General features: G+C 52.3%; 6 protein-coding genes across 6 annotated transcripts; 2 read left to right on the top strand and 4 right to left on the bottom strand.

Annotated features, from left to right (window-relative positions):
- Positions 1–17: 17 nt before the first annotated feature.
- On the top strand, positions 18–5,120 carry KRE5 (killer toxin resistant protein). Its single transcript, XM_062891053.1, has 2 exons — positions 18–611; positions 673–5,120. The coding sequence occupies exons 1-2, from the start codon at positions 469–471 to the stop codon at positions 5,009–5,011; spliced, it is 4,482 nt and encodes a 1,493-aa protein (XP_062742209.1). The 5' UTR covers positions 18–468; the 3' UTR covers positions 5,012–5,120.
- Positions 5,058–7,992, bottom strand: RAD54 (DNA-dependent ATPase protein rad54; the record flags this gene model as incomplete). The annotated part of the gene is made up of 2 exons (XM_062891054.1): positions 5,058–7,737; positions 7,877–7,992. The coding sequence occupies 2 exons, from the start codon at positions 7,990–7,992 to the stop codon at positions 5,337–5,339; spliced, it is 2,517 nt and encodes an 838-aa protein (XP_062742210.1). The 3' UTR covers positions 5,058–5,336.
- A 1,130-nt stretch (positions 7,993–9,122) lies between these two features.
- On the bottom strand, positions 9,123–9,551 carry QC762_511667 (uncharacterized protein; the record flags this gene model as incomplete). Its single annotated transcript, XM_062891559.1, has 1 exon — positions 9,123–9,551. The coding sequence occupies one exon, from the start codon at positions 9,549–9,551 to the stop codon at positions 9,123–9,125; it is 429 nt and encodes a 142-aa protein (XP_062742211.1).
- Positions 9,552–10,513: 962 nt separating this feature from the next.
- QC762_511668 (uncharacterized protein) lies at positions 10,514–11,763 on the top strand (the record flags this gene model as incomplete). The annotated part of the gene is made up of 2 exons (XM_062891560.1): positions 10,514–10,759; positions 10,816–11,763. The coding sequence occupies exons 1-2, from the start codon at positions 10,628–10,630 to the stop codon at positions 11,761–11,763; spliced, it is 1,080 nt and encodes a 359-aa protein (XP_062742212.1). The 5' UTR covers positions 10,514–10,627.
- A 41-nt stretch (positions 11,764–11,804) lies between these two features.
- QC762_511669 (uncharacterized protein) lies at positions 11,805–12,516 on the bottom strand. The gene is made up of 2 exons (XM_062891561.1): positions 12,397–12,516; positions 11,805–12,344 (listed from the first exon to the last, which is right to left on the bottom strand). The coding sequence occupies exon 2, from the start codon at positions 12,342–12,344 to the stop codon at positions 11,862–11,864; it is 483 nt and encodes a 160-aa protein (XP_062742213.1). The 5' UTR covers positions 12,397–12,516; the 3' UTR covers positions 11,805–11,861.
- Positions 12,517–13,098: 582 nt separating this feature from the next.
- Positions 13,099–16,104, bottom strand: QC762_511670 (uncharacterized protein). The gene is made up of 5 exons (XM_062891562.1): positions 15,301–16,104; positions 14,749–15,237; positions 14,574–14,690; positions 14,335–14,524; positions 13,099–14,284 (listed from the first exon to the last, which is right to left on the bottom strand). Exons 1-5 carry the CDS (start codon positions 15,427–15,429, stop codon positions 13,179–13,181), a joined length of 2,031 nt encoding a protein of 676 aa, XP_062742214.1. The 5' UTR covers positions 15,430–16,104; the 3' UTR covers positions 13,099–13,178.
- Positions 16,105–16,365: the final 261 nt, after the last annotated feature.

Consider the following 16,365-nt stretch of genomic DNA (forward strand, 5'->3'; position numbering starts at 1 on the left):
CAGAAAGCACCAGCCACATGCTACTAAAAGTGCCAACCTTTTTCTGACGTTAGCGTGGCTTTGCCCCCTTAGCTCTAGCGGGCGCTAGTCCGGATTGGTTAAGCTCCCCATTGGTGATGTGTCCAGAATTGACAGCTGAGAGCTTCAGCACTTACAGCGGTTGGCCCACCATATGAAGTGGTGATAGCGACGAAGTGTAGGCATAAGAGACAAGGTCTTGACATCGTCCCCTACTTGCTGTATAAGGACAAGCTTCTTATCCAATTCTACTATTTTTCCTTTCACTTAGGGTTAACCCAACGAATTGTTCACCTGCTCCTGACGCCAGCGTGGCATTTAAGCCGAGGCGCATGTTCGCTGGCGGATACTTCCAGACTTGACGCAATCTCCAGTACCACGAAATCCAGACCTTTGGGCAACCATATCTTCGGCACATAGAAACAGCGCGCCCACGGGGCAACTGTCGACATGCTTCGACTTTCACAACTACCATTAGGTCTTGCTGCCATCCTCGCAACATGCTTGTCCCCAGCCCATGTCGGGGCATCCCCGTCGGTGAATGTTGCGCTGAAGGCGGCCTTCCCTGCCCCTCCATATCTGGTTGAACTGCTGTACGTTGTCCATACGACTTGGGAAAACCCAAGAGGCAAAGGAAGAGCTAACACGAACCAGAGAAACTGCAGCTTCCGACAATGCGACAGCTTACTTTGCCCTCCTCGATCGTGTCGCAAAGGGCGACTTTGTGGATGCCAAGACGGACAAGACGCTGTACGAGAAGTTCGTGGAAGTACTCCAGGATGATGGACACATGGATGCGGAAGCTCTCTCGACCTTCAAGCTGGCCTTGTCCATGAGAACTGCCGCCCCTCGAATTGAGGCGCATTACCAATACTATTCGACAGCCGTAGAACCATCGCTGGCCGAAGATCAGGTTGGCTGCGTTCAGTGGTATCTTCTTGATGGGAAGCAGTACTGCACTCCTTCTTTGGACAAGGCGCACGCCGATGTGAAGCAGAGCAGTCAGGAAAGGACGTTGCCATTTGATCACAAATTCGGCGCCGGTGCCAAGGATATTATTCTGTATGCCGATATCACTTCACCAAGTTTTGGCAAATTCCACGAGACAGCCAAAGAGATCGCGCAAAAGGGAGAGGGTTCGTACCGCATCAGGTACAAGAGAAGCGCTGCGCACCCAGAGGAGACTCTCTCCGTTAACGGCTACGGAGTTGCCCTCACCCTCAAGAGAACTGATTACATTGTCATCGACGACAGAGACGCAGGCGCCGCGAAGGCCCAAGACGAGGCGCAAAAACCCATTGGAGCTTCCGATGTGGTCCTGGATGACGAGGAAGAGATTACTGATATCAAGCCATTGGAGAAGTCTGAGCTTACTCCTCTCGCCATGAAGGCTGCTTCTTTTATCATGAAAAGTGACTCGCCTTTCGAAACGCTCCTCAAACTCACCCAAGATTTCCCCAAATACTCGACCTTGCTTGGCGCACATAACGTTTCCGAGGAGTTTGAGGAGGAGCATCGTCTCAACCGCCAGGTCTTGGCCCCTGAGGGTGTCAACGTCTTGTGGATGAACGGTGTTCAACTGATTGACCGTCAGATTCAGCCATTTGGACTGGTCGATCTTTTGACCCGTGAGCGCAAGCTAATTCACGGCGTTTTGGATCTTGGCTTGACTGGAGAACAAGCTGTGTCTCTGCTTGGTCATAGTGAAATTGCCCAGGCCAAATCGGCAGATGATGAACCTCGCAGGTTCGACTGGCGGGACAAGATCGAGGATGGTGAGGTTATCGTCTGGCTTAACAACATCGAAAAGGACAAAAGATACCAGGAGTTCTCGCCAAGCATTTGGACCATTCTTCAGAGCTTCGGTGGACTACCTCAAGTGCGAAAGAACATGTTTAACTTGGTTGCCCCGGTCGACTTGACAAAGCCTGAGGACGTCATCGTCATTGTTGAGCAGCTCCTCGTATTCATGAAGCGACTGATTCCCGTCCGGTTTGGTTTTGTCCCCCTCACCCCCACCGGAGAAGCCATTGACCAAGCCAAGGTGGTCTACTACCTGCTTGATACCTATGGTCTCTCTGCTACCGTTGCTTACCTGGAGAGCTCTCTCGAGTCAAAGAAGATGTCCAAGGCCGATGAGGGAGTCTTTAAGCAGGCTATCAAGGACCGCAAGCCGAAGGAAGACGCTACAGTCTTGGCTTTCAAGGACATCTTCACCTCGGAGCACCATGAAAAACAAATCCATCTTGCCAAGCATTGGGTTGAAAGACTCCGCGCTGACACTGAAGTCCCTCCTGTTTTCTTCAACGGTTTCCCCATTCCGAGAGAAGAAAACTGGCTTAGAGCCATGAACCAAAAGCTGGGCGCCGAGCTGCAGGAGATTCAGCAGGGGGTGTACTTTGGTCAGATTGGAGATGAGACAAACATCGAGGCCCAGTTCGCTGAAAAGGCCATCGCTCGCCGCAACACTTTTATTTACCCTGAGGATGCCCGTGATATCACCATTCTCAACGTCAACAAGGTCTACACCGAGAATGCCTACCTCTTTGACAAGGTGCCTGTTGTTGAGGCAGACAAGGACTCAACCAAGGAAGACTGGGCTGCGCTGACGGTCATCACTGACTTGAGTACCCCCGATGGTCAAAAGCTGGCGTACTTTGCCCTCAAGTTCCGCAAGGATAGCCCGGGCGTCAGGATTGATATCGTCCATAACCCCAAGGATACCAGCCAGTCGGCATCTGCCCCCACTCTTCATATCAAGAAGCAGGAGGACAGTCTAGCGACCGTCAACACCCTGTTGGATCTTGAAACCGTCCTTGATAATGTGTCAGCTGAGGCTGATCGTGAACTCGATGCTGCTCTGGCCAGCTTCTTGTCTAGCGTCAACCTCAAGGCAGGCAACAGCGCTCTTATCCTCAACGGCCGCCTTGTAGGCCCTATCCCCTCTGCCGAGGACTTCAAGCCTGAAGACTTGGAGACCTTCCTTGAGACGGAGCGTGCCCAGCGCATCGTTCCTGTTCACAAGGCGATCGAGGATCTTGGCCTCGGTGATAAGATTTCTGGTCCTTTGGATGCCGCCAAGTTGACCTCAGTCACTGCTCTCTCGGGTATTTCTGATCTCCCACAGGGCATCTTTGACTCTGCGCCATCTGTGAGAATCAGTCAGTTCAGCGAATTCAAGAAGGAACACACGTCATTCGAGGTTGGTGACGCTTCCAAGGCCACCATTTTCTTCACTGCCATTATCAATCCCGCTAGCGAGGGTGGACAAAAGTGGGCTGCTATCCTCAAGGTTCTTTCCGAGTTGGAGGGCGTGCATCTTCGGGTGTTCCTCAACCCCACCGAGAATGTTCAAGAGCTGCCCATCAAGAGATTCTACCGCCATGTTCTCAACTCTGCTCCCACCTTCGACCAGGATGGAAAGGTTGCGTCCCTGTCAGCCAACTTTGCTGGTGTTCCTCGGGATACCTTGTTTGTTGCCGGCATGGATGTTCCTCCTGCTTGGCTCGTTACCTCCAAGGTCTCGGTCGACGACTTGGACAACCTTCGTATTAAGGATATCAAAGCCAAGCGTGGCACCGAGCATGTCGAAGTTATCTACGAACTCGAAAACATTCTCATCGAAGGCCACTCCCGCGAGATGCCCAGCGGCGCACCCCCCAAGGGCGCCCAACTCGTCCTCGGAACCGAAAGCAACCCCCACATCGCCGACACCATCATCATGGCTAACCTCGGCTTCTTCCAGTTCAAAGCCAACCCCGGCGTGTACAACCTCAAGCTCAAGGAAGGCCGCTCATCGGACATCTTCACCATGGTCAGCGTAGGAGCCCAAGGCTGGGCCCCCGCTCCCGGCGACGAAAACGCCGAGGTCACCCTCATGGACTTCCAAGGCACAACCCTCTACCCCCGTCTAACCCGCAACCCAGGCATGGAAGGCGAGGACGTCCTCGAGCCCACCGGCCCCGAACCCGCCCCCTCAGGATCAGCAATGGACTACCTCAACAAAGGCCTCAAGTTCGCCGAAGGCATCCTGGGCAAGTCAAAGCCTGCAACCAAATCCCTCAGCGAGACCGAGCACGCGGAGATCAACATTTTTTCGGTTGCCTCGGGCCACTTGTATGAGCGTATGCTCAACATCATGATGGTCAGCGTGATGCGGCACACGAACCACACTGTCAAGTTTTGGTTCATCGAGCAATTTCTCTCGCCTTCCTTCAAGGACTTTATTCCTGTGCTTGCGGAACAGTACGGGTTCAAGTACGAGATGGTGACGTACAAATGGCCTCACTGGCTGCGTCAGCAAAAGGAGAAGCAGCGCGAGATTTGGGGGTATAAAATCTTGTTTCTTGACGTTTTGTTTCCGTTGTCGTTGGATAAAGTCATTTTTGTCGACGCGGATCAGATCGTCCGCACCGATCTGTACGACCTTGTCCAACTCGACCTCGAGGGTAAACCCTACGGCTTCACGCCCATGTGCGACTCCCGCACCGAGATGGAGGGGTTCCGTTTCTGGAAGACGGGGTACTGGGCCAATTATCTGAGGGGACTGCCGTATCATATCTCGGCTCTTTACGTCGTGGATCTCAAGAAGTTTAGGGAGATTGCTGCGGGGGATAGGCTGAGGCAGCAGTACCACTCTTTGAGCGCTGACCCCAACTCGCTGGCGAATCTGGATCAGGATCTGCCTAATCACATGCAGTTCCAGATTCCAATTTTTAGCCTGCCGCAGGAGTGGCTTTGGTGCGAGACTTGGTGCAGCGATGAGACGCTGGGCGAGGCGAGGACGATTGATTTGTGTAATAACCCGCAGACGAAGGAGCCGAAGCTGGAGAGGGCTAGGAGGCAGGTGCCCGAGTGGACAGAGTATGATGAAGAGATTGCTGAGTTGGCGAGGAGGAACAGGGAGGGGAAGGAGAAGAAGGTGGAGGGGGCGAATACTAAGAGTAGGAGGTTTGAGGAGGAGACAAAGGGGCATGTGGTTGATGAGTTGTAGATGTGGGAGATGTATACATATATAAAGAAACATGGGGGATGTAGTTGTTGAGGTTAGCAAAGTTTATTTTTGTTGCCGAATGGAAAGCATATAGTACTGTCCCTTATCGTCTCTCATGTCTTTTGGCTCCAAGTCATGCGACATACGCTGTGGCTAATAAATGACCTCTCTAACTCCTTCGCCGAGCAATGCATCCAACACCAAAATACCAACACTAGCAACGCAATCCTTCCCCTGCTAACATCATCAATAGGAAAATACTCCATCCCGCTTCCAGCAAGGCAATTTCCACACCATGACCCATCATAACTCCTGCCACCCCCATTTAATGAGAAATGTACTGAAACACCGCACTCACCTCCCTCTCCCCCATCTCCTGCCTCAGCAACAAATCTTGTATCCCCTTCAACCCCTCATTCACAAAATGATTCCACGTACTCGTATCACCATACAACATGGCCGGGGCCTTGATAAACTGCTTCCCATCTGACTTGCACCTCTTGCACTTGAACGTATCATGCGTATCGCTCTTCGTATCAGGCCGATACTGGAACAGCTCCCTCAAGCTGTCCAAGCTAAAATGCCTCTCCACATCCTCCGCCGAATCCACCACACATGAACTCAAACTCTGCTTGTGCGATTGACGCTGAAAGATCTTTTCCTCGATTGTTCCCGTGGCAATGAACCGGTAGACGAAACAATCCTTCTTCTGGCCATCACGCCAGACACGAGCGAGAGCTTGCTGGTCAGCGGCAGGGTTCCAATCGGGGTCGAAGAGGACGAGGCGATTGGCGCCGATGAGGTTGAGACCGCAGCCACCTGCCTTGCTGGAAAGGAGGAAGACGAATTCGTCGCCGTTGGGGTCGTTGAACTTGTCGACGAGCTTCTGGCGCTTGTTAACCAGCATTTTACCGTCGAGACGGAGGCAGGGGTAGGCGCGGCTGCGACAGAGCTTCTCGAAGAGGTCGAGGGTTTGGGTGTAATTGCTGATGAGGACAATCTTGTCGTTTGTGTCGGCGCGGATGCGGGCCAGCATACGGTCGAGGACTTGCATCTTGCCCGAGTACCATGGCTTGATGTCGCGATCGCGGCCACGAGAGTCCCTGGGGACATAGTCATCGGGGTAATGTTGTTCAGAGCCGGGCAGATCATCGGGGAGCTTGAGAAGATCTGGGTGATTGCATAGGTTCTTGAGAATACCAATGGCCTTGAGCGGCTGGGAGCCTTTGCCACGGAGAAGGGCTTGGATGTCTGGCGAGGTGAGGAAGTAGTTGTAGAGGTCGAGCTGGAAGGGGGCCAGGTTGCAGAAGACGACGTGCTCGTACTTGATGGGCAAGTACTTGGACAGCAGATCGTTGGTACGGCGAATGACGAACTTGTTGACGATGGTGGCCAGCTCGGCAAGACATTCATCACCGCGTTTCCTCTCAGCCTCAGAGGCCATGGAATCACGGCCACGGAGAATGGGAATCTCGAAGCGTTTGCGGAACTCGAGGTGTGTACCCAGTAGATCCGGGTTGGCGAAGCTGATGAGTGAAAAGTACTCGGACAAATCGTTTTGAATGGGTGTACCAGAGAGAATCACGCGACGCTTGACATTGAGGCCGTTCAGGGCAGTGAATAACTTGTTGTCGTTGTTCTTCAGACGGTGACCTTCGTCGCAGAGAATCAGTCCGATCTCTGTGTTTCTGAGCTCTTCGCAGTTCAGACGGAGGGTCTCATATGAGACGATGATGATGGGTCTCGTGACGGCTCGTCCGGTTGCAATGGCCCACTGGCGAAGCTGTCGGGTCAGTTCCTCTTTTGAAGCCTTGCCGTCAATAGCGAAAGGCGTCGTAGCATCCGGACCCAACCACTTGACCAACTCGTTGGCCCAGTTGCGCACCAGACTTGCTGGGCAGGCAACAATAGCTTTCTGGATTGTTGTCTTACCAGCATCAGGAGACTGCTTGAGCAGTGTCCACAGCAGTGTGATGCATTGTAGCGTTTTGCCAAGACCCATTTCATCGGCCATGATGCACCCATGTGCCTTTTCATCCACCATGCCCGTCACACACTTGTACATAAACTTGACACCTTCAATCTGATGTGGGCGGAGAATCTTGGCAAGCTTTGGATCGATGACCACCGGTACCCTTGGGTGCTCTCCAACAACCTTCTTCTTGATCCCCAAGATCTCGGCGAGACTCTTGTGCTCTAAGGGCTCAACGATCTTTTCCTCTTCGACCTTTTCCTCTGGCTTAGGCGCATCCTTTGGCTTGTCGTCAACTGTTGGATCATACAGGACAATGGCGAACTCGCCACTTGGATCGTGCAGAGGCTTTGCGACAAATACAGCTCCCTGTCTTAAGCCAAGTGTTGGTGGGGGGCGATTGGGGTTGTAGGCAGCGCTATCTTTGTTCAGGAGAGGAACCGAAAAGGCTTTGCGAAACACTGTGGTCTTGTCTTTTGGCTGGAATACTGGGAACTTGTTGGCGTCGCGATTCGCCAGGGCTAGCCGGTCGGCATTTGTGTAGGGCTTGTCGGCATCCGGATCAACGCCTCCATCTGTGCCCTTGTAATCGATTCTCCGCTTCTTGCGAGCTGGGCGGTCGGTAGCAACGGTGCGAGTGGCCGACCCTGGGCATTTGAACGGCGTCCGGAGGCGGTCGAGTGATTGTGGTGTGGGGAATTTGCTTCGGGGAGCACCGACGTTCTCCTTGTTCGCGGCGGGAATGTTTGGTATCCTGTGATGGTCATTAGTCGCAGTTCAGAGACCAATTGACTGCCAGGAAGTACGTACATCCTGTTAGCTTGGGTGAGCAGAAACTGTGCAGCTCTTCGTGTGAGATTTTTCCAATTGGTAAAAATCTGGGGAAAGCACACAAAAGGCGCAAGCTCTGGGAGGAAACGGTTTTGATGTAGGCGGCGAGAAACGTGCCAGTGTTGGAAAGTTTGGCGCGGATTGGTAATAATGTTGACTTTAGGCAGCGCGTCGCCATGGTGGGGCGTGTCTTGCTGGCGCGAGGTCAGATGACTGTGCCAAGAAGCTTCTTGCACCCAACCATGCATTATGTAATCTCACGATAGAAATATCACGGAAAGAAAGTGTAGTACATTTCATTATATTCAAGTCGACAGCATCCCATAGCTCACTACTGTGTCCATCTTTGCGAAGCTTCCGCTGCCACTGCTTACTGCTTCTAGATTTCATAACCCAAGAGCGCCTTCAAAACCTCTTTTTCGTATCCCAACAACTCGATCCTTATATTCTGTTCTTCTTCCACGACTGCGGCGCTTCAATTATCAGGACGTCGTCATCCCTTCCTGATAGCCAGATTCTTTCACGCAAAACACTCCATATCTTCTGGTCTTGCCCGTCATCATCCTCCACGCATTCCATCATCAAGAATCCATCTGATTGGCCCACTGGAATTATACCCTGACCGAAGTCGTAGTTGGGTCTTCCCCCTCGTCTTGAAAGACGTGCCCAAGATTCTGAAAGCCTCGCGTAGAGAGATTCCGCTTATCACGGAATTGCCCAGCGATGGCAGTGACGGGTATGTTGCTGAGATCCACCCCATCAATGTAGCCTGCACGTTGGAGGTCTCACCCCATCTCAGTTTGATAAGGCGTTGATTTGAAGAACGGGCAATGCAGTCTGAAGTCTCGAAAACTGGATGTTCTCTTGTGCCACACACTGCAAAGCAAGGTTCTTGATGATTTTCATGACGACCCAAATCTTGGCAGACACAGCTCTGTCAAGCCGTTCTGTCAAACTCTGCGAGCAAGAAATGGCAAAGGCTGGAGGCTGAGAGACTTGCTGTGCAAGAAACTCCATAGATGCATAAAGGAAGAGCATCATCGTTTTCGAAATTGGGAGCGTCATTGGCAAATACTGGCTTTCCCAGTTCCTGTTCTGTTAGCCAAGCAGGCTGGATGGACCAATAGCCGTCAGCCAAAAGGCCATCCGTCGCGCGGAGCTGTGAGCAATAATCTTTTCGCCCAGAATATTCAACCATTGTCTTCCCGAAACATCGATCTCTGTCAGAAACGTACAAAGCTCTTTGGCCAAAAAGCATAGCGTGAGATCCTTTGACTTCGAGACTCGTTCGAGCTCGGCTTTGATCTTCTAGATAGTGTCGTTTGCTTGCTTGATGTCGTTGTCCATTTCGTGGGTCAGGACTGCTATCTGTCGTTCTTGGCTAGCTATGGTATCCTCTGCCGCTGCCAATTGCTGATCTTTGGTACTCGACTCTTGTTGGAACTGCTTCTCCATGCTTGTGATTTTGTTGTGCATCCGTCCCAACTCTTGTTGATGATCGTCCTTGACCTTTGCGAGTTCAGTTGTTAGGGTAGTAACGGTGGTGCCGACAACAGCCAGCTCTTCGACCTTGGTGGTCAGTTCGTGCTTGATAATCCCGATCTCTTGTATCTTATTGTTCAAATCCTGGGATTTCTTTTCGATTTCGTTGACCTTTGTGGCGAGCTCTTCATCTTTCGCCACGAGTGCATTCTTCCGTATACCCAAACTCGATGCAAATATCTTCGTACCTTGCATCAGTCTCTTCCTTCATCTCAAAAAGCCGATTTTGCGTTGAATTGAGCTCATCTCTCTTCGCCTCAAGTTCATTTCGCAACACTACTAGCTCCTCCAACTTTGTCCCAAGCTCTCAGTCTTTCTCGAAGAGCTGGTATTTCAGGCGCTGGAGCTCATTGCTCAGCTGCTTAGAATAAAAAGTTGAATGTTTTCTGGCCAGCCAAAAGAGATTATGCAAATTGGGCGCAGGGGGCAGCTTGCTCCTTCCTTTACAGCAAGGGAAGGCACCTTACGAAGCCACTTAGGAAGGCAGGCGTGGTCTGGTGCTAGTGTACCGAAAGCTAGAGGCCTCAAAAGATTTCAGTCCCCCGCCGTTAAGGCAGCCGTCTGGTGAGAAAGGAGGAACCCACCCACCTTCAGTACTTTATTTGCATATTCGAGCCCTTTTGGGATCTGCTGTTTCGGACAGGTAGGAGAACCATTACCTTGGTAAAGCTGGCTTCTTAACTGACTGGCATCATGGATCATGTCCTCCAGCGTGGTATTTCACACTCGACGGGTCTTGCATGCTCTCGATGATTCAGGGCCTTATCCCTGTCCCAAATTAACCATGCGAGAGCATCGCACCAACTTCTGCCGATTTTGTTTCCTCAAGGATTGCGACACAAGCGACAGCCACGTACCTCAAGGATGAGAGCGGGCTAAATCGACCCCTGTCGACCTTTGAGAACAGTTCGTGGCTAAAATCCTACCATCATCGCCGCTGCGCATTCAGTCACTACCCCTTCTAGGTTGAGATATCTTAGGCTTTCATCCCGGGCAATAAATCCAGGAAGCTTAGGATTCATTCACATTCTTCAGCAGGTCGTCTGTGCGCCCGAGATGTGGTGGTGGTACGAGTGTCAGTGCCCTCGCACAGAACGTTACCTCACTCAGGGGTAATCTTTGACATTGACGTCACCTCTAGACGACTTTTCAATGTCCCCAACTGTGATCATTCACTGTCAGCTAGTTTGATACACTCTGACTCATGGTTTGAGGGCATCTGACTATACCATCAACATCAGTAAACATACCCCTGACCTCAACAGGCCAAAATGTGCTACGCCCACGACCTCAACCCTACCCCTCAAGACATGAGCTCTACCCCATCATCCTCAACATCCTTCGGCTACCCTACCTCACCACCATCCCTCCTCGTCAACACCCCATCCAGCCTTCAACAACCTGTACGCCCCCATCACATCTCCCCCTTATTACCTAGGTAGTCACTAACCCCACCTAGTCCAACCTAACAACCCCCTACCGCCCCCCCTCCGCCTACCCAGGCGTAATCCCCACACCCCCAGTTGACATCCCCCTCTGCTCCATCTTCCTTTTCCTCCTCCTCCTCCCCATCCCCCTCAACCTAACCCTCCACCACCTCTCCCTCTACCGCCACCGCCACCCCGGCATCTCCACCCGCCCCCTCATCCCAATCCTCCTCTCCGTCTTCTGTCTCCTCCGGATCCTGGCCCTCTCCTTAAGAATAGCCTGGTCCGTCCACCCCTCCAACCTCCGCCTCGAAATCGCCGCCGTGGTCCTCTCCATGGCCGGTATCATCCTCCTCTACATCGCCAACCTAATCATAACCCGTCGCTGGGTGCGCGATTACGTCATTTTCGGTTATCGCACCCTGGTCAAGGGTTTTTTCCGGTTCTGGGCAGCGGTTGTTATTATTTGTCTCGTCATGGCGGTGGTGGTGAGCGTTAATTGTTATTTTACTCACGATGGGGTTATACTTCGGGAATGTAGAAACGTGCTTCTTGTTGCGGTTGCGGTGTTAACTTTTGTAGCTTTTATACCTGTTTTGACGGTCGGGGTGGTGATGGTGGGGGATTTGGAGGATCATGAGGTGATTGATGGGGAGTACTCCCGTTTTAGGTCGAGGAGTGGGTTGCTTGCGGTGACGGCATTGTTGTTGACGTTGGAGGCGGGGTTTAGGTTGGGGGTGATGTTTGATCCGAGGCCGTGGGGCGAAGAGAGGTGGTATCATTCGAGGGCGGCGTATTATTGCTTGGGGTATGTGCTTGAGGTGGTGGTGGTTTGGTTGTTGACTGGGGGGAGGGTTTGGGGCGGGTTTAGGACGGGGGAGGTGTATAAGGGGCATTGGCCGGGGGGTGAAAGGCCGAGGGTGGAGAGGTGGGCTGAGTGGGTTAATACTGAGGGGGAGGTTTATGGGGAGAGGGGGTAGGAAGAAGGGGGGTAGATCGCTTTTGTTGATAGGTACTGTTGGAAAAAGGAATTTTGTTGATTAGATTCATGGAATGAGTGTGATCGATTTGTCTATTCTCAAAGATCCTCCGGTCCATTCAACCCAAACGTCTCAAACACCTTGAGATAATGATGTCTTGGGTCCTCAGAGAGAGGATACCACCCCTTATTACTCATATCCAACACCATCCCCTGCACCGAGGCGAGTATTAACTCGATGATATCAAAACAATCGTTCCGCCAGTCTTTGTATGCCTTGCTGGAGGGATCGTTGTTGGGAGGCGGCACACCGTCATGAGTCAAATAATGACCGAGTCGATGCCGAGAGAGAGAGGCACGAAGACACAGATTCCAGCGGCGAAGGATGCTGTTGGTTGTTACATTGTCCTTGAAGTAGGCGTAGTCAAGGGCGATTTGAGGAAGGGCGACGTAGAATCGCTTTGGTGGGATGTAATCCGCTTCGCTTTTCTTCGTCTGAGAAGAGCCTTCGTATCTGATGTTTGGATTGTTGCTGGCGGTGGAGTTGGAGGTCATCTTGGGAATGTTGAGGGAGAGGGACATGCTGATAGGTGTTAGCGGTTGACTTGCAGAGAATGAAGGGCAGGAAGCATACACTTTAAATGAAAAAGTTACAAGCAATCAAAATCGTGGAAAACGGTTTGACGGAACCGCACCTTTGGCATCATGGGCTGAAAAGCAGACCACGCAAATGTTTTGCGACCTCCTACTCAACTGGGCTTCGAAAGCTTGGTGCAACAGAGGACAAAGCAACAGGTCTCTTTTGTGGCTATTATGTAACCGTTCGTCTGATGTGTCCATAAGTGAAAGGGCCGCTCAGACGCAATTCTTTGTACATGGATCACTGAAGTCAGGGTTCGGGATACAAGAGGCCGGCTGTCACCTCCTGCAACAATGAATCTCGTGTTGGCATCGTGTCTCAGTCAGGGTTGGAAGATGAATTTGAGAAGGAAGCAGGGGGAAAAAAAGCACCAAAATATGTGCCTGATTGACCCTCCCTCAGAGGAACTGTCCCCCGAACCCACCAGACTATGTGACCATCCCACAGACGTGTACACCCTGTCGGTGGCCGTAGGCACGCTCATGTATGTAGCTAATGTTGCATGGACGATGATCACGCTCCGGGAGTCGAACCCAGAACGCGTTGAATCAGTGGTGGCAGCTTGAGCCAGCTCTCAAGTCCCAACCACTGGGCCAATCAAAGCATATACTCACTCCGATTTATGAAACGTGGTCCTTGTTCGGGGCCTATAAGGCAAGGCAGTTGCTCCCTCCTTGTCACATGGTCAATAGAGTGTTTAGATGATCGAGTCTGTCTTTTTATTTCGACTTTGTATTGCTCCGATCGGTATCACATTCAGCTTCGTTTACTTTTCCTCAGTTACCCTTTCCCTTGCCCTTGCCCTTTTCCTTGCCACCCTTGACCGCGTCGGCCGTCTCAAACACAGCAACACTCAAGCCCGGCAGGGTGAAGGTGAACTTGCCACCCTTTCCGGCCTTGATGAAGGTGGTCTTCTCCTTGACAACATTGATACCAGTGAAGGGGTCGTTGTATCCATACGGATCCTCCGGCCCAGTAAGCACCGTCAAGTTGGCAACCGCTCCCTCGTTGAGACCATCAAACTTCAACGACACCGGGATCGATTCAGTCGAGTTGTAGACGGCAGCCTTGAAGATACCGGTGCCAGTCTCGCTCTTTCCGGCAACGTAGAACAGAGGGTCAAAGTTGGGATTGCCGGACGGGGCATCGACCGGGAGCGTCTCACGGATGATGTGGTGGGCGAGGATTCTCCAGACATACCAACTGGTCGAGCGAGTGGTGAGGGCTGGGTCAGCGGCATGCTGCACCCAGGTCATGCTCCATTGCCAGCGGTCCAAGCTGCGAAGACCAGGCGCGTAAGTAGCACCGATGATCTTGTCACCGTTTCTCTCAGTGCTGATCAGGAAGATAGCCTCAGCAACACTGCCGCCCCACCAAGGCAAGGGCATGAGATCTCCCTCCCAAGCGATACCACCGTTAGGATGCGTCGACGCAGCCTCGCCGATGAGCGTCACGTTATCCTTGCTCAAGTTATCGAACTTGGCGAATCGCTCAACGAACTCATCGGGAGTCAGGTACGGGTGGTGATCACCGGCAGCGCCCGCGGGGATTGTCATGTTGTCGAAGATGGAGGGCGAGGCGATGATCTTGATGTCAGGGTACTTCTCGTTGAAGGCCTTCATCATCATGGGGAAGCGGTAGTTGATGTACGACTCGAAGCCAGCAGGGCGTCCGGCAAGCCAGTCCTCGTTACCGATCTCAACCCACTTGACCTTCCAAGGCTTGGGGTGACCAAGCTTCGCGCGGACGGCACCCCATTTGGTGGTCTTAGCATCGCCAGTGAGGAACTCGATTTCGTCGAGAGCCTGTTGGATGACCCATCCCATCTCGGATTCGGGAACGAACGAGCCATCGAGGGCAAGACCAGCGAAGACACCGACAACTGTGGATGCGTTAGCAAGAGAAGTCACTCCAGAAAATGGGATCACATACTGGGCTCCAAGTTCATGTCATCGGCCCACTCCATGTACTCGACCAGACCCAAGCCAAGGGTTTGCTGGTACTCCCAGACACCAGCCATGCCCGGGCGATCCTTCAGGGGGCCAATGGTCTCGTACCACTTCCACCAAGTGTCCAAGGTGTTACCCTCGAGCATGTTGCCACCGGGGAAGCGCAAGAAGGTCTGTCAAGCGTTAACAAAGGCTCTTCTTTTCTGACTAGAGAGGACTTACCGGCTTGAGCTCAACCATCGTCTGCGCAAGATCAATTCTCAGCCCATTCTTCCTTCCCTTGAATGTCGGAGGGAACAAGCTGATCAAGTTGAGATCCAAAGATCCGTCCTTTGCGCCCTGCACCACATCATGTCAACCTAACTTCTATCTCAGCCAATATCAAAGAAGCACATACCTCGGCATCCCACTGCACAACAAAGGTGTTGTTGCTGTTGGGCGCATCCTTGAAAGGCACCAACTCAAACTCCTTCTCGGTCCACTTCCCCTTCTTACTCCCACCCTTCACCACCTTCTTGCCAAAGGTCTCCCCGGTAATCGCGCTGCGCAAGCTAACCTCAAAGTCACCCTTGTACTCACCAGTAACGTGGAAGCTACCAGTGTACTTCTGCCTCTTGACATCCATACCCCAAAACCCAGCATTGGCCAAGCCAACCTTCTTCCCCTTGGTGTCCTTGCCCTTGCCCTTGCCCTCCTTGGGGTTGGCGACATTGACGGAGTAAGGCAACGCAGAGGAAAGGGGCTTGGCAAGCTTCTGAAGGGTAAGAGTAGCGCCACCGACGGGGCTCCAGTTGTCGAGGTTGGAGGGGAACTTCTCACTCCCTTGGAACGCGCGGTTGGAGATGAGCTCGGCGTAGATGCCGCCGTCGCCGGAGTTGTTGATATCCTGTTTGCAGTCTCCATGTCAGCAGTGCGCAAAAACAAAAGGGAGATCTCGCAAAACACATACCTCGTGCATAAGACCATACATGATATCAGTCGTCTTATTCCCCCCCGAAGACTTGACAAACAAATCAATAGCTACACATTGCGTCGACAGCGCCAACAACGCCGCGAGGGCTGGCTTGAGGTGGATCATCCTGCCGGTTTTACTTTGCACCACCACCAAGAAATGGTAATAAGCGCAAAAGCAGAATTGACACTGACAAGAGTGAAGAGGAAGTAGAAGAAGCCATGAGTTCTCGGAGGTCGGTCAACGACGATGGTTTTAAGCATCCCCTTCTTCCCCTCACACACCGAGAAATCCATCGAATTACAACAACCGCGGCCTTGCCACCCGATGATCCGCCAGACCGTGATCTAAACAAAACATGCTGAATCCAGGTTCCTGGGATGCTTCAATATAGGCAAATATCTGGCGGGTGGGTATTTGGGTTGATGTGGTGGGTTGATCTTGGGAGGCGTTTGGTAGAAGCGCTCCAATGCTGTGGTGGGTAAGGTTTGCGGGTGGCTGTTTTGGTGCGACGCTATGCAACCGGGCGACGGGTATTTAGAAAGATCGTGGGAACAGCTCTTCGCCGTTGGGTGATGTGGTTGCAGTTGAGGGTGCCAATGCCGAACCGAACCGATCACCAAGCCGGGGACTCGGGAGCGGGGGAGGATGAGCCATTGCCGGGAGATCGAGACAACCAAGGTAAAGAGCGGAGAAAGGTTTTGGGGATTGTGCAGTCGGTGGAGAATGCAATGACATACCGAGCGGCGAATACCGTCAACATCCATTCCACGTTACATTGCTGTTCTAGCATGCGCACCAATAGAAAGGTCACACCTAGGCTCCATCTGAGTCAAACTTTGTTCGGAAAATATGAAAGTAAAGTTATACAAAAGTCTTGAGCATAACTCCAGATCGGGACGGCCGTCATCCTCATCCCATTAGCGGTACCTAATCTGATAATCCTCATGAGAGCATGGGAATTGGATTCATGCATATAGACTAGCAACGATGCACCTACCGACCTAGTTCCCCTGGATGATGTAGGGTAATTTGAGGATATATGATGGATCTGACGGGCCC

This window comes from Podospora pseudocomata, chromosome 5 (genome assembly GCF_035222375.1).
Source record: "Podospora pseudocomata strain CBS 415.72m chromosome 5, whole genome shotgun sequence".
Classification (NCBI taxonomy): Eukaryota; Fungi; Ascomycota; class Sordariomycetes; order Sordariales; family Podosporaceae; genus Podospora; species Podospora pseudocomata.

Bases quoted from the DNA above. Each gene is read 5' to 3' on its own strand.
- KRE5 (XM_062891053.1), top strand. From the start codon at position 469: ATGCTTCGACTTTCACAACTACCATTAGGTCTTGCTGCCATCCTCGCA. The intron at 612-672 runs GTACGTTGTCCA...AACACGAACCAG, and splicing joins CCATATCTGGTTGAACTGCT to AGAAACTGCAGCTTCCGACA.
- QC762_511669 (XM_062891561.1), bottom strand. From the start codon at position 12,344: ATGTCCCTCTCCCTCAACATTCCCAAGATGACCTCCAACTCCACCGCC.
- QC762_511670 (XM_062891562.1), bottom strand. From the start codon at position 15,429: ATGATCCACCTCAAGCCAGCCCTCGCGGCGTTGTTGGCGCTGTCGACG. The intron at 15,238-15,300 runs GTATGTGTTTTG...GACTGCAAACAG, and splicing joins TGTATGGTCTTATGCACGAG to GATATCAACAACTCCGGCGA. The intron at 14,285-14,334 runs GTATGTGATCCC...ACGCATCCACAG, and splicing joins TGACATGAACTTGGAGCCCA to TTGTCGGTGTCTTCGCTGGT.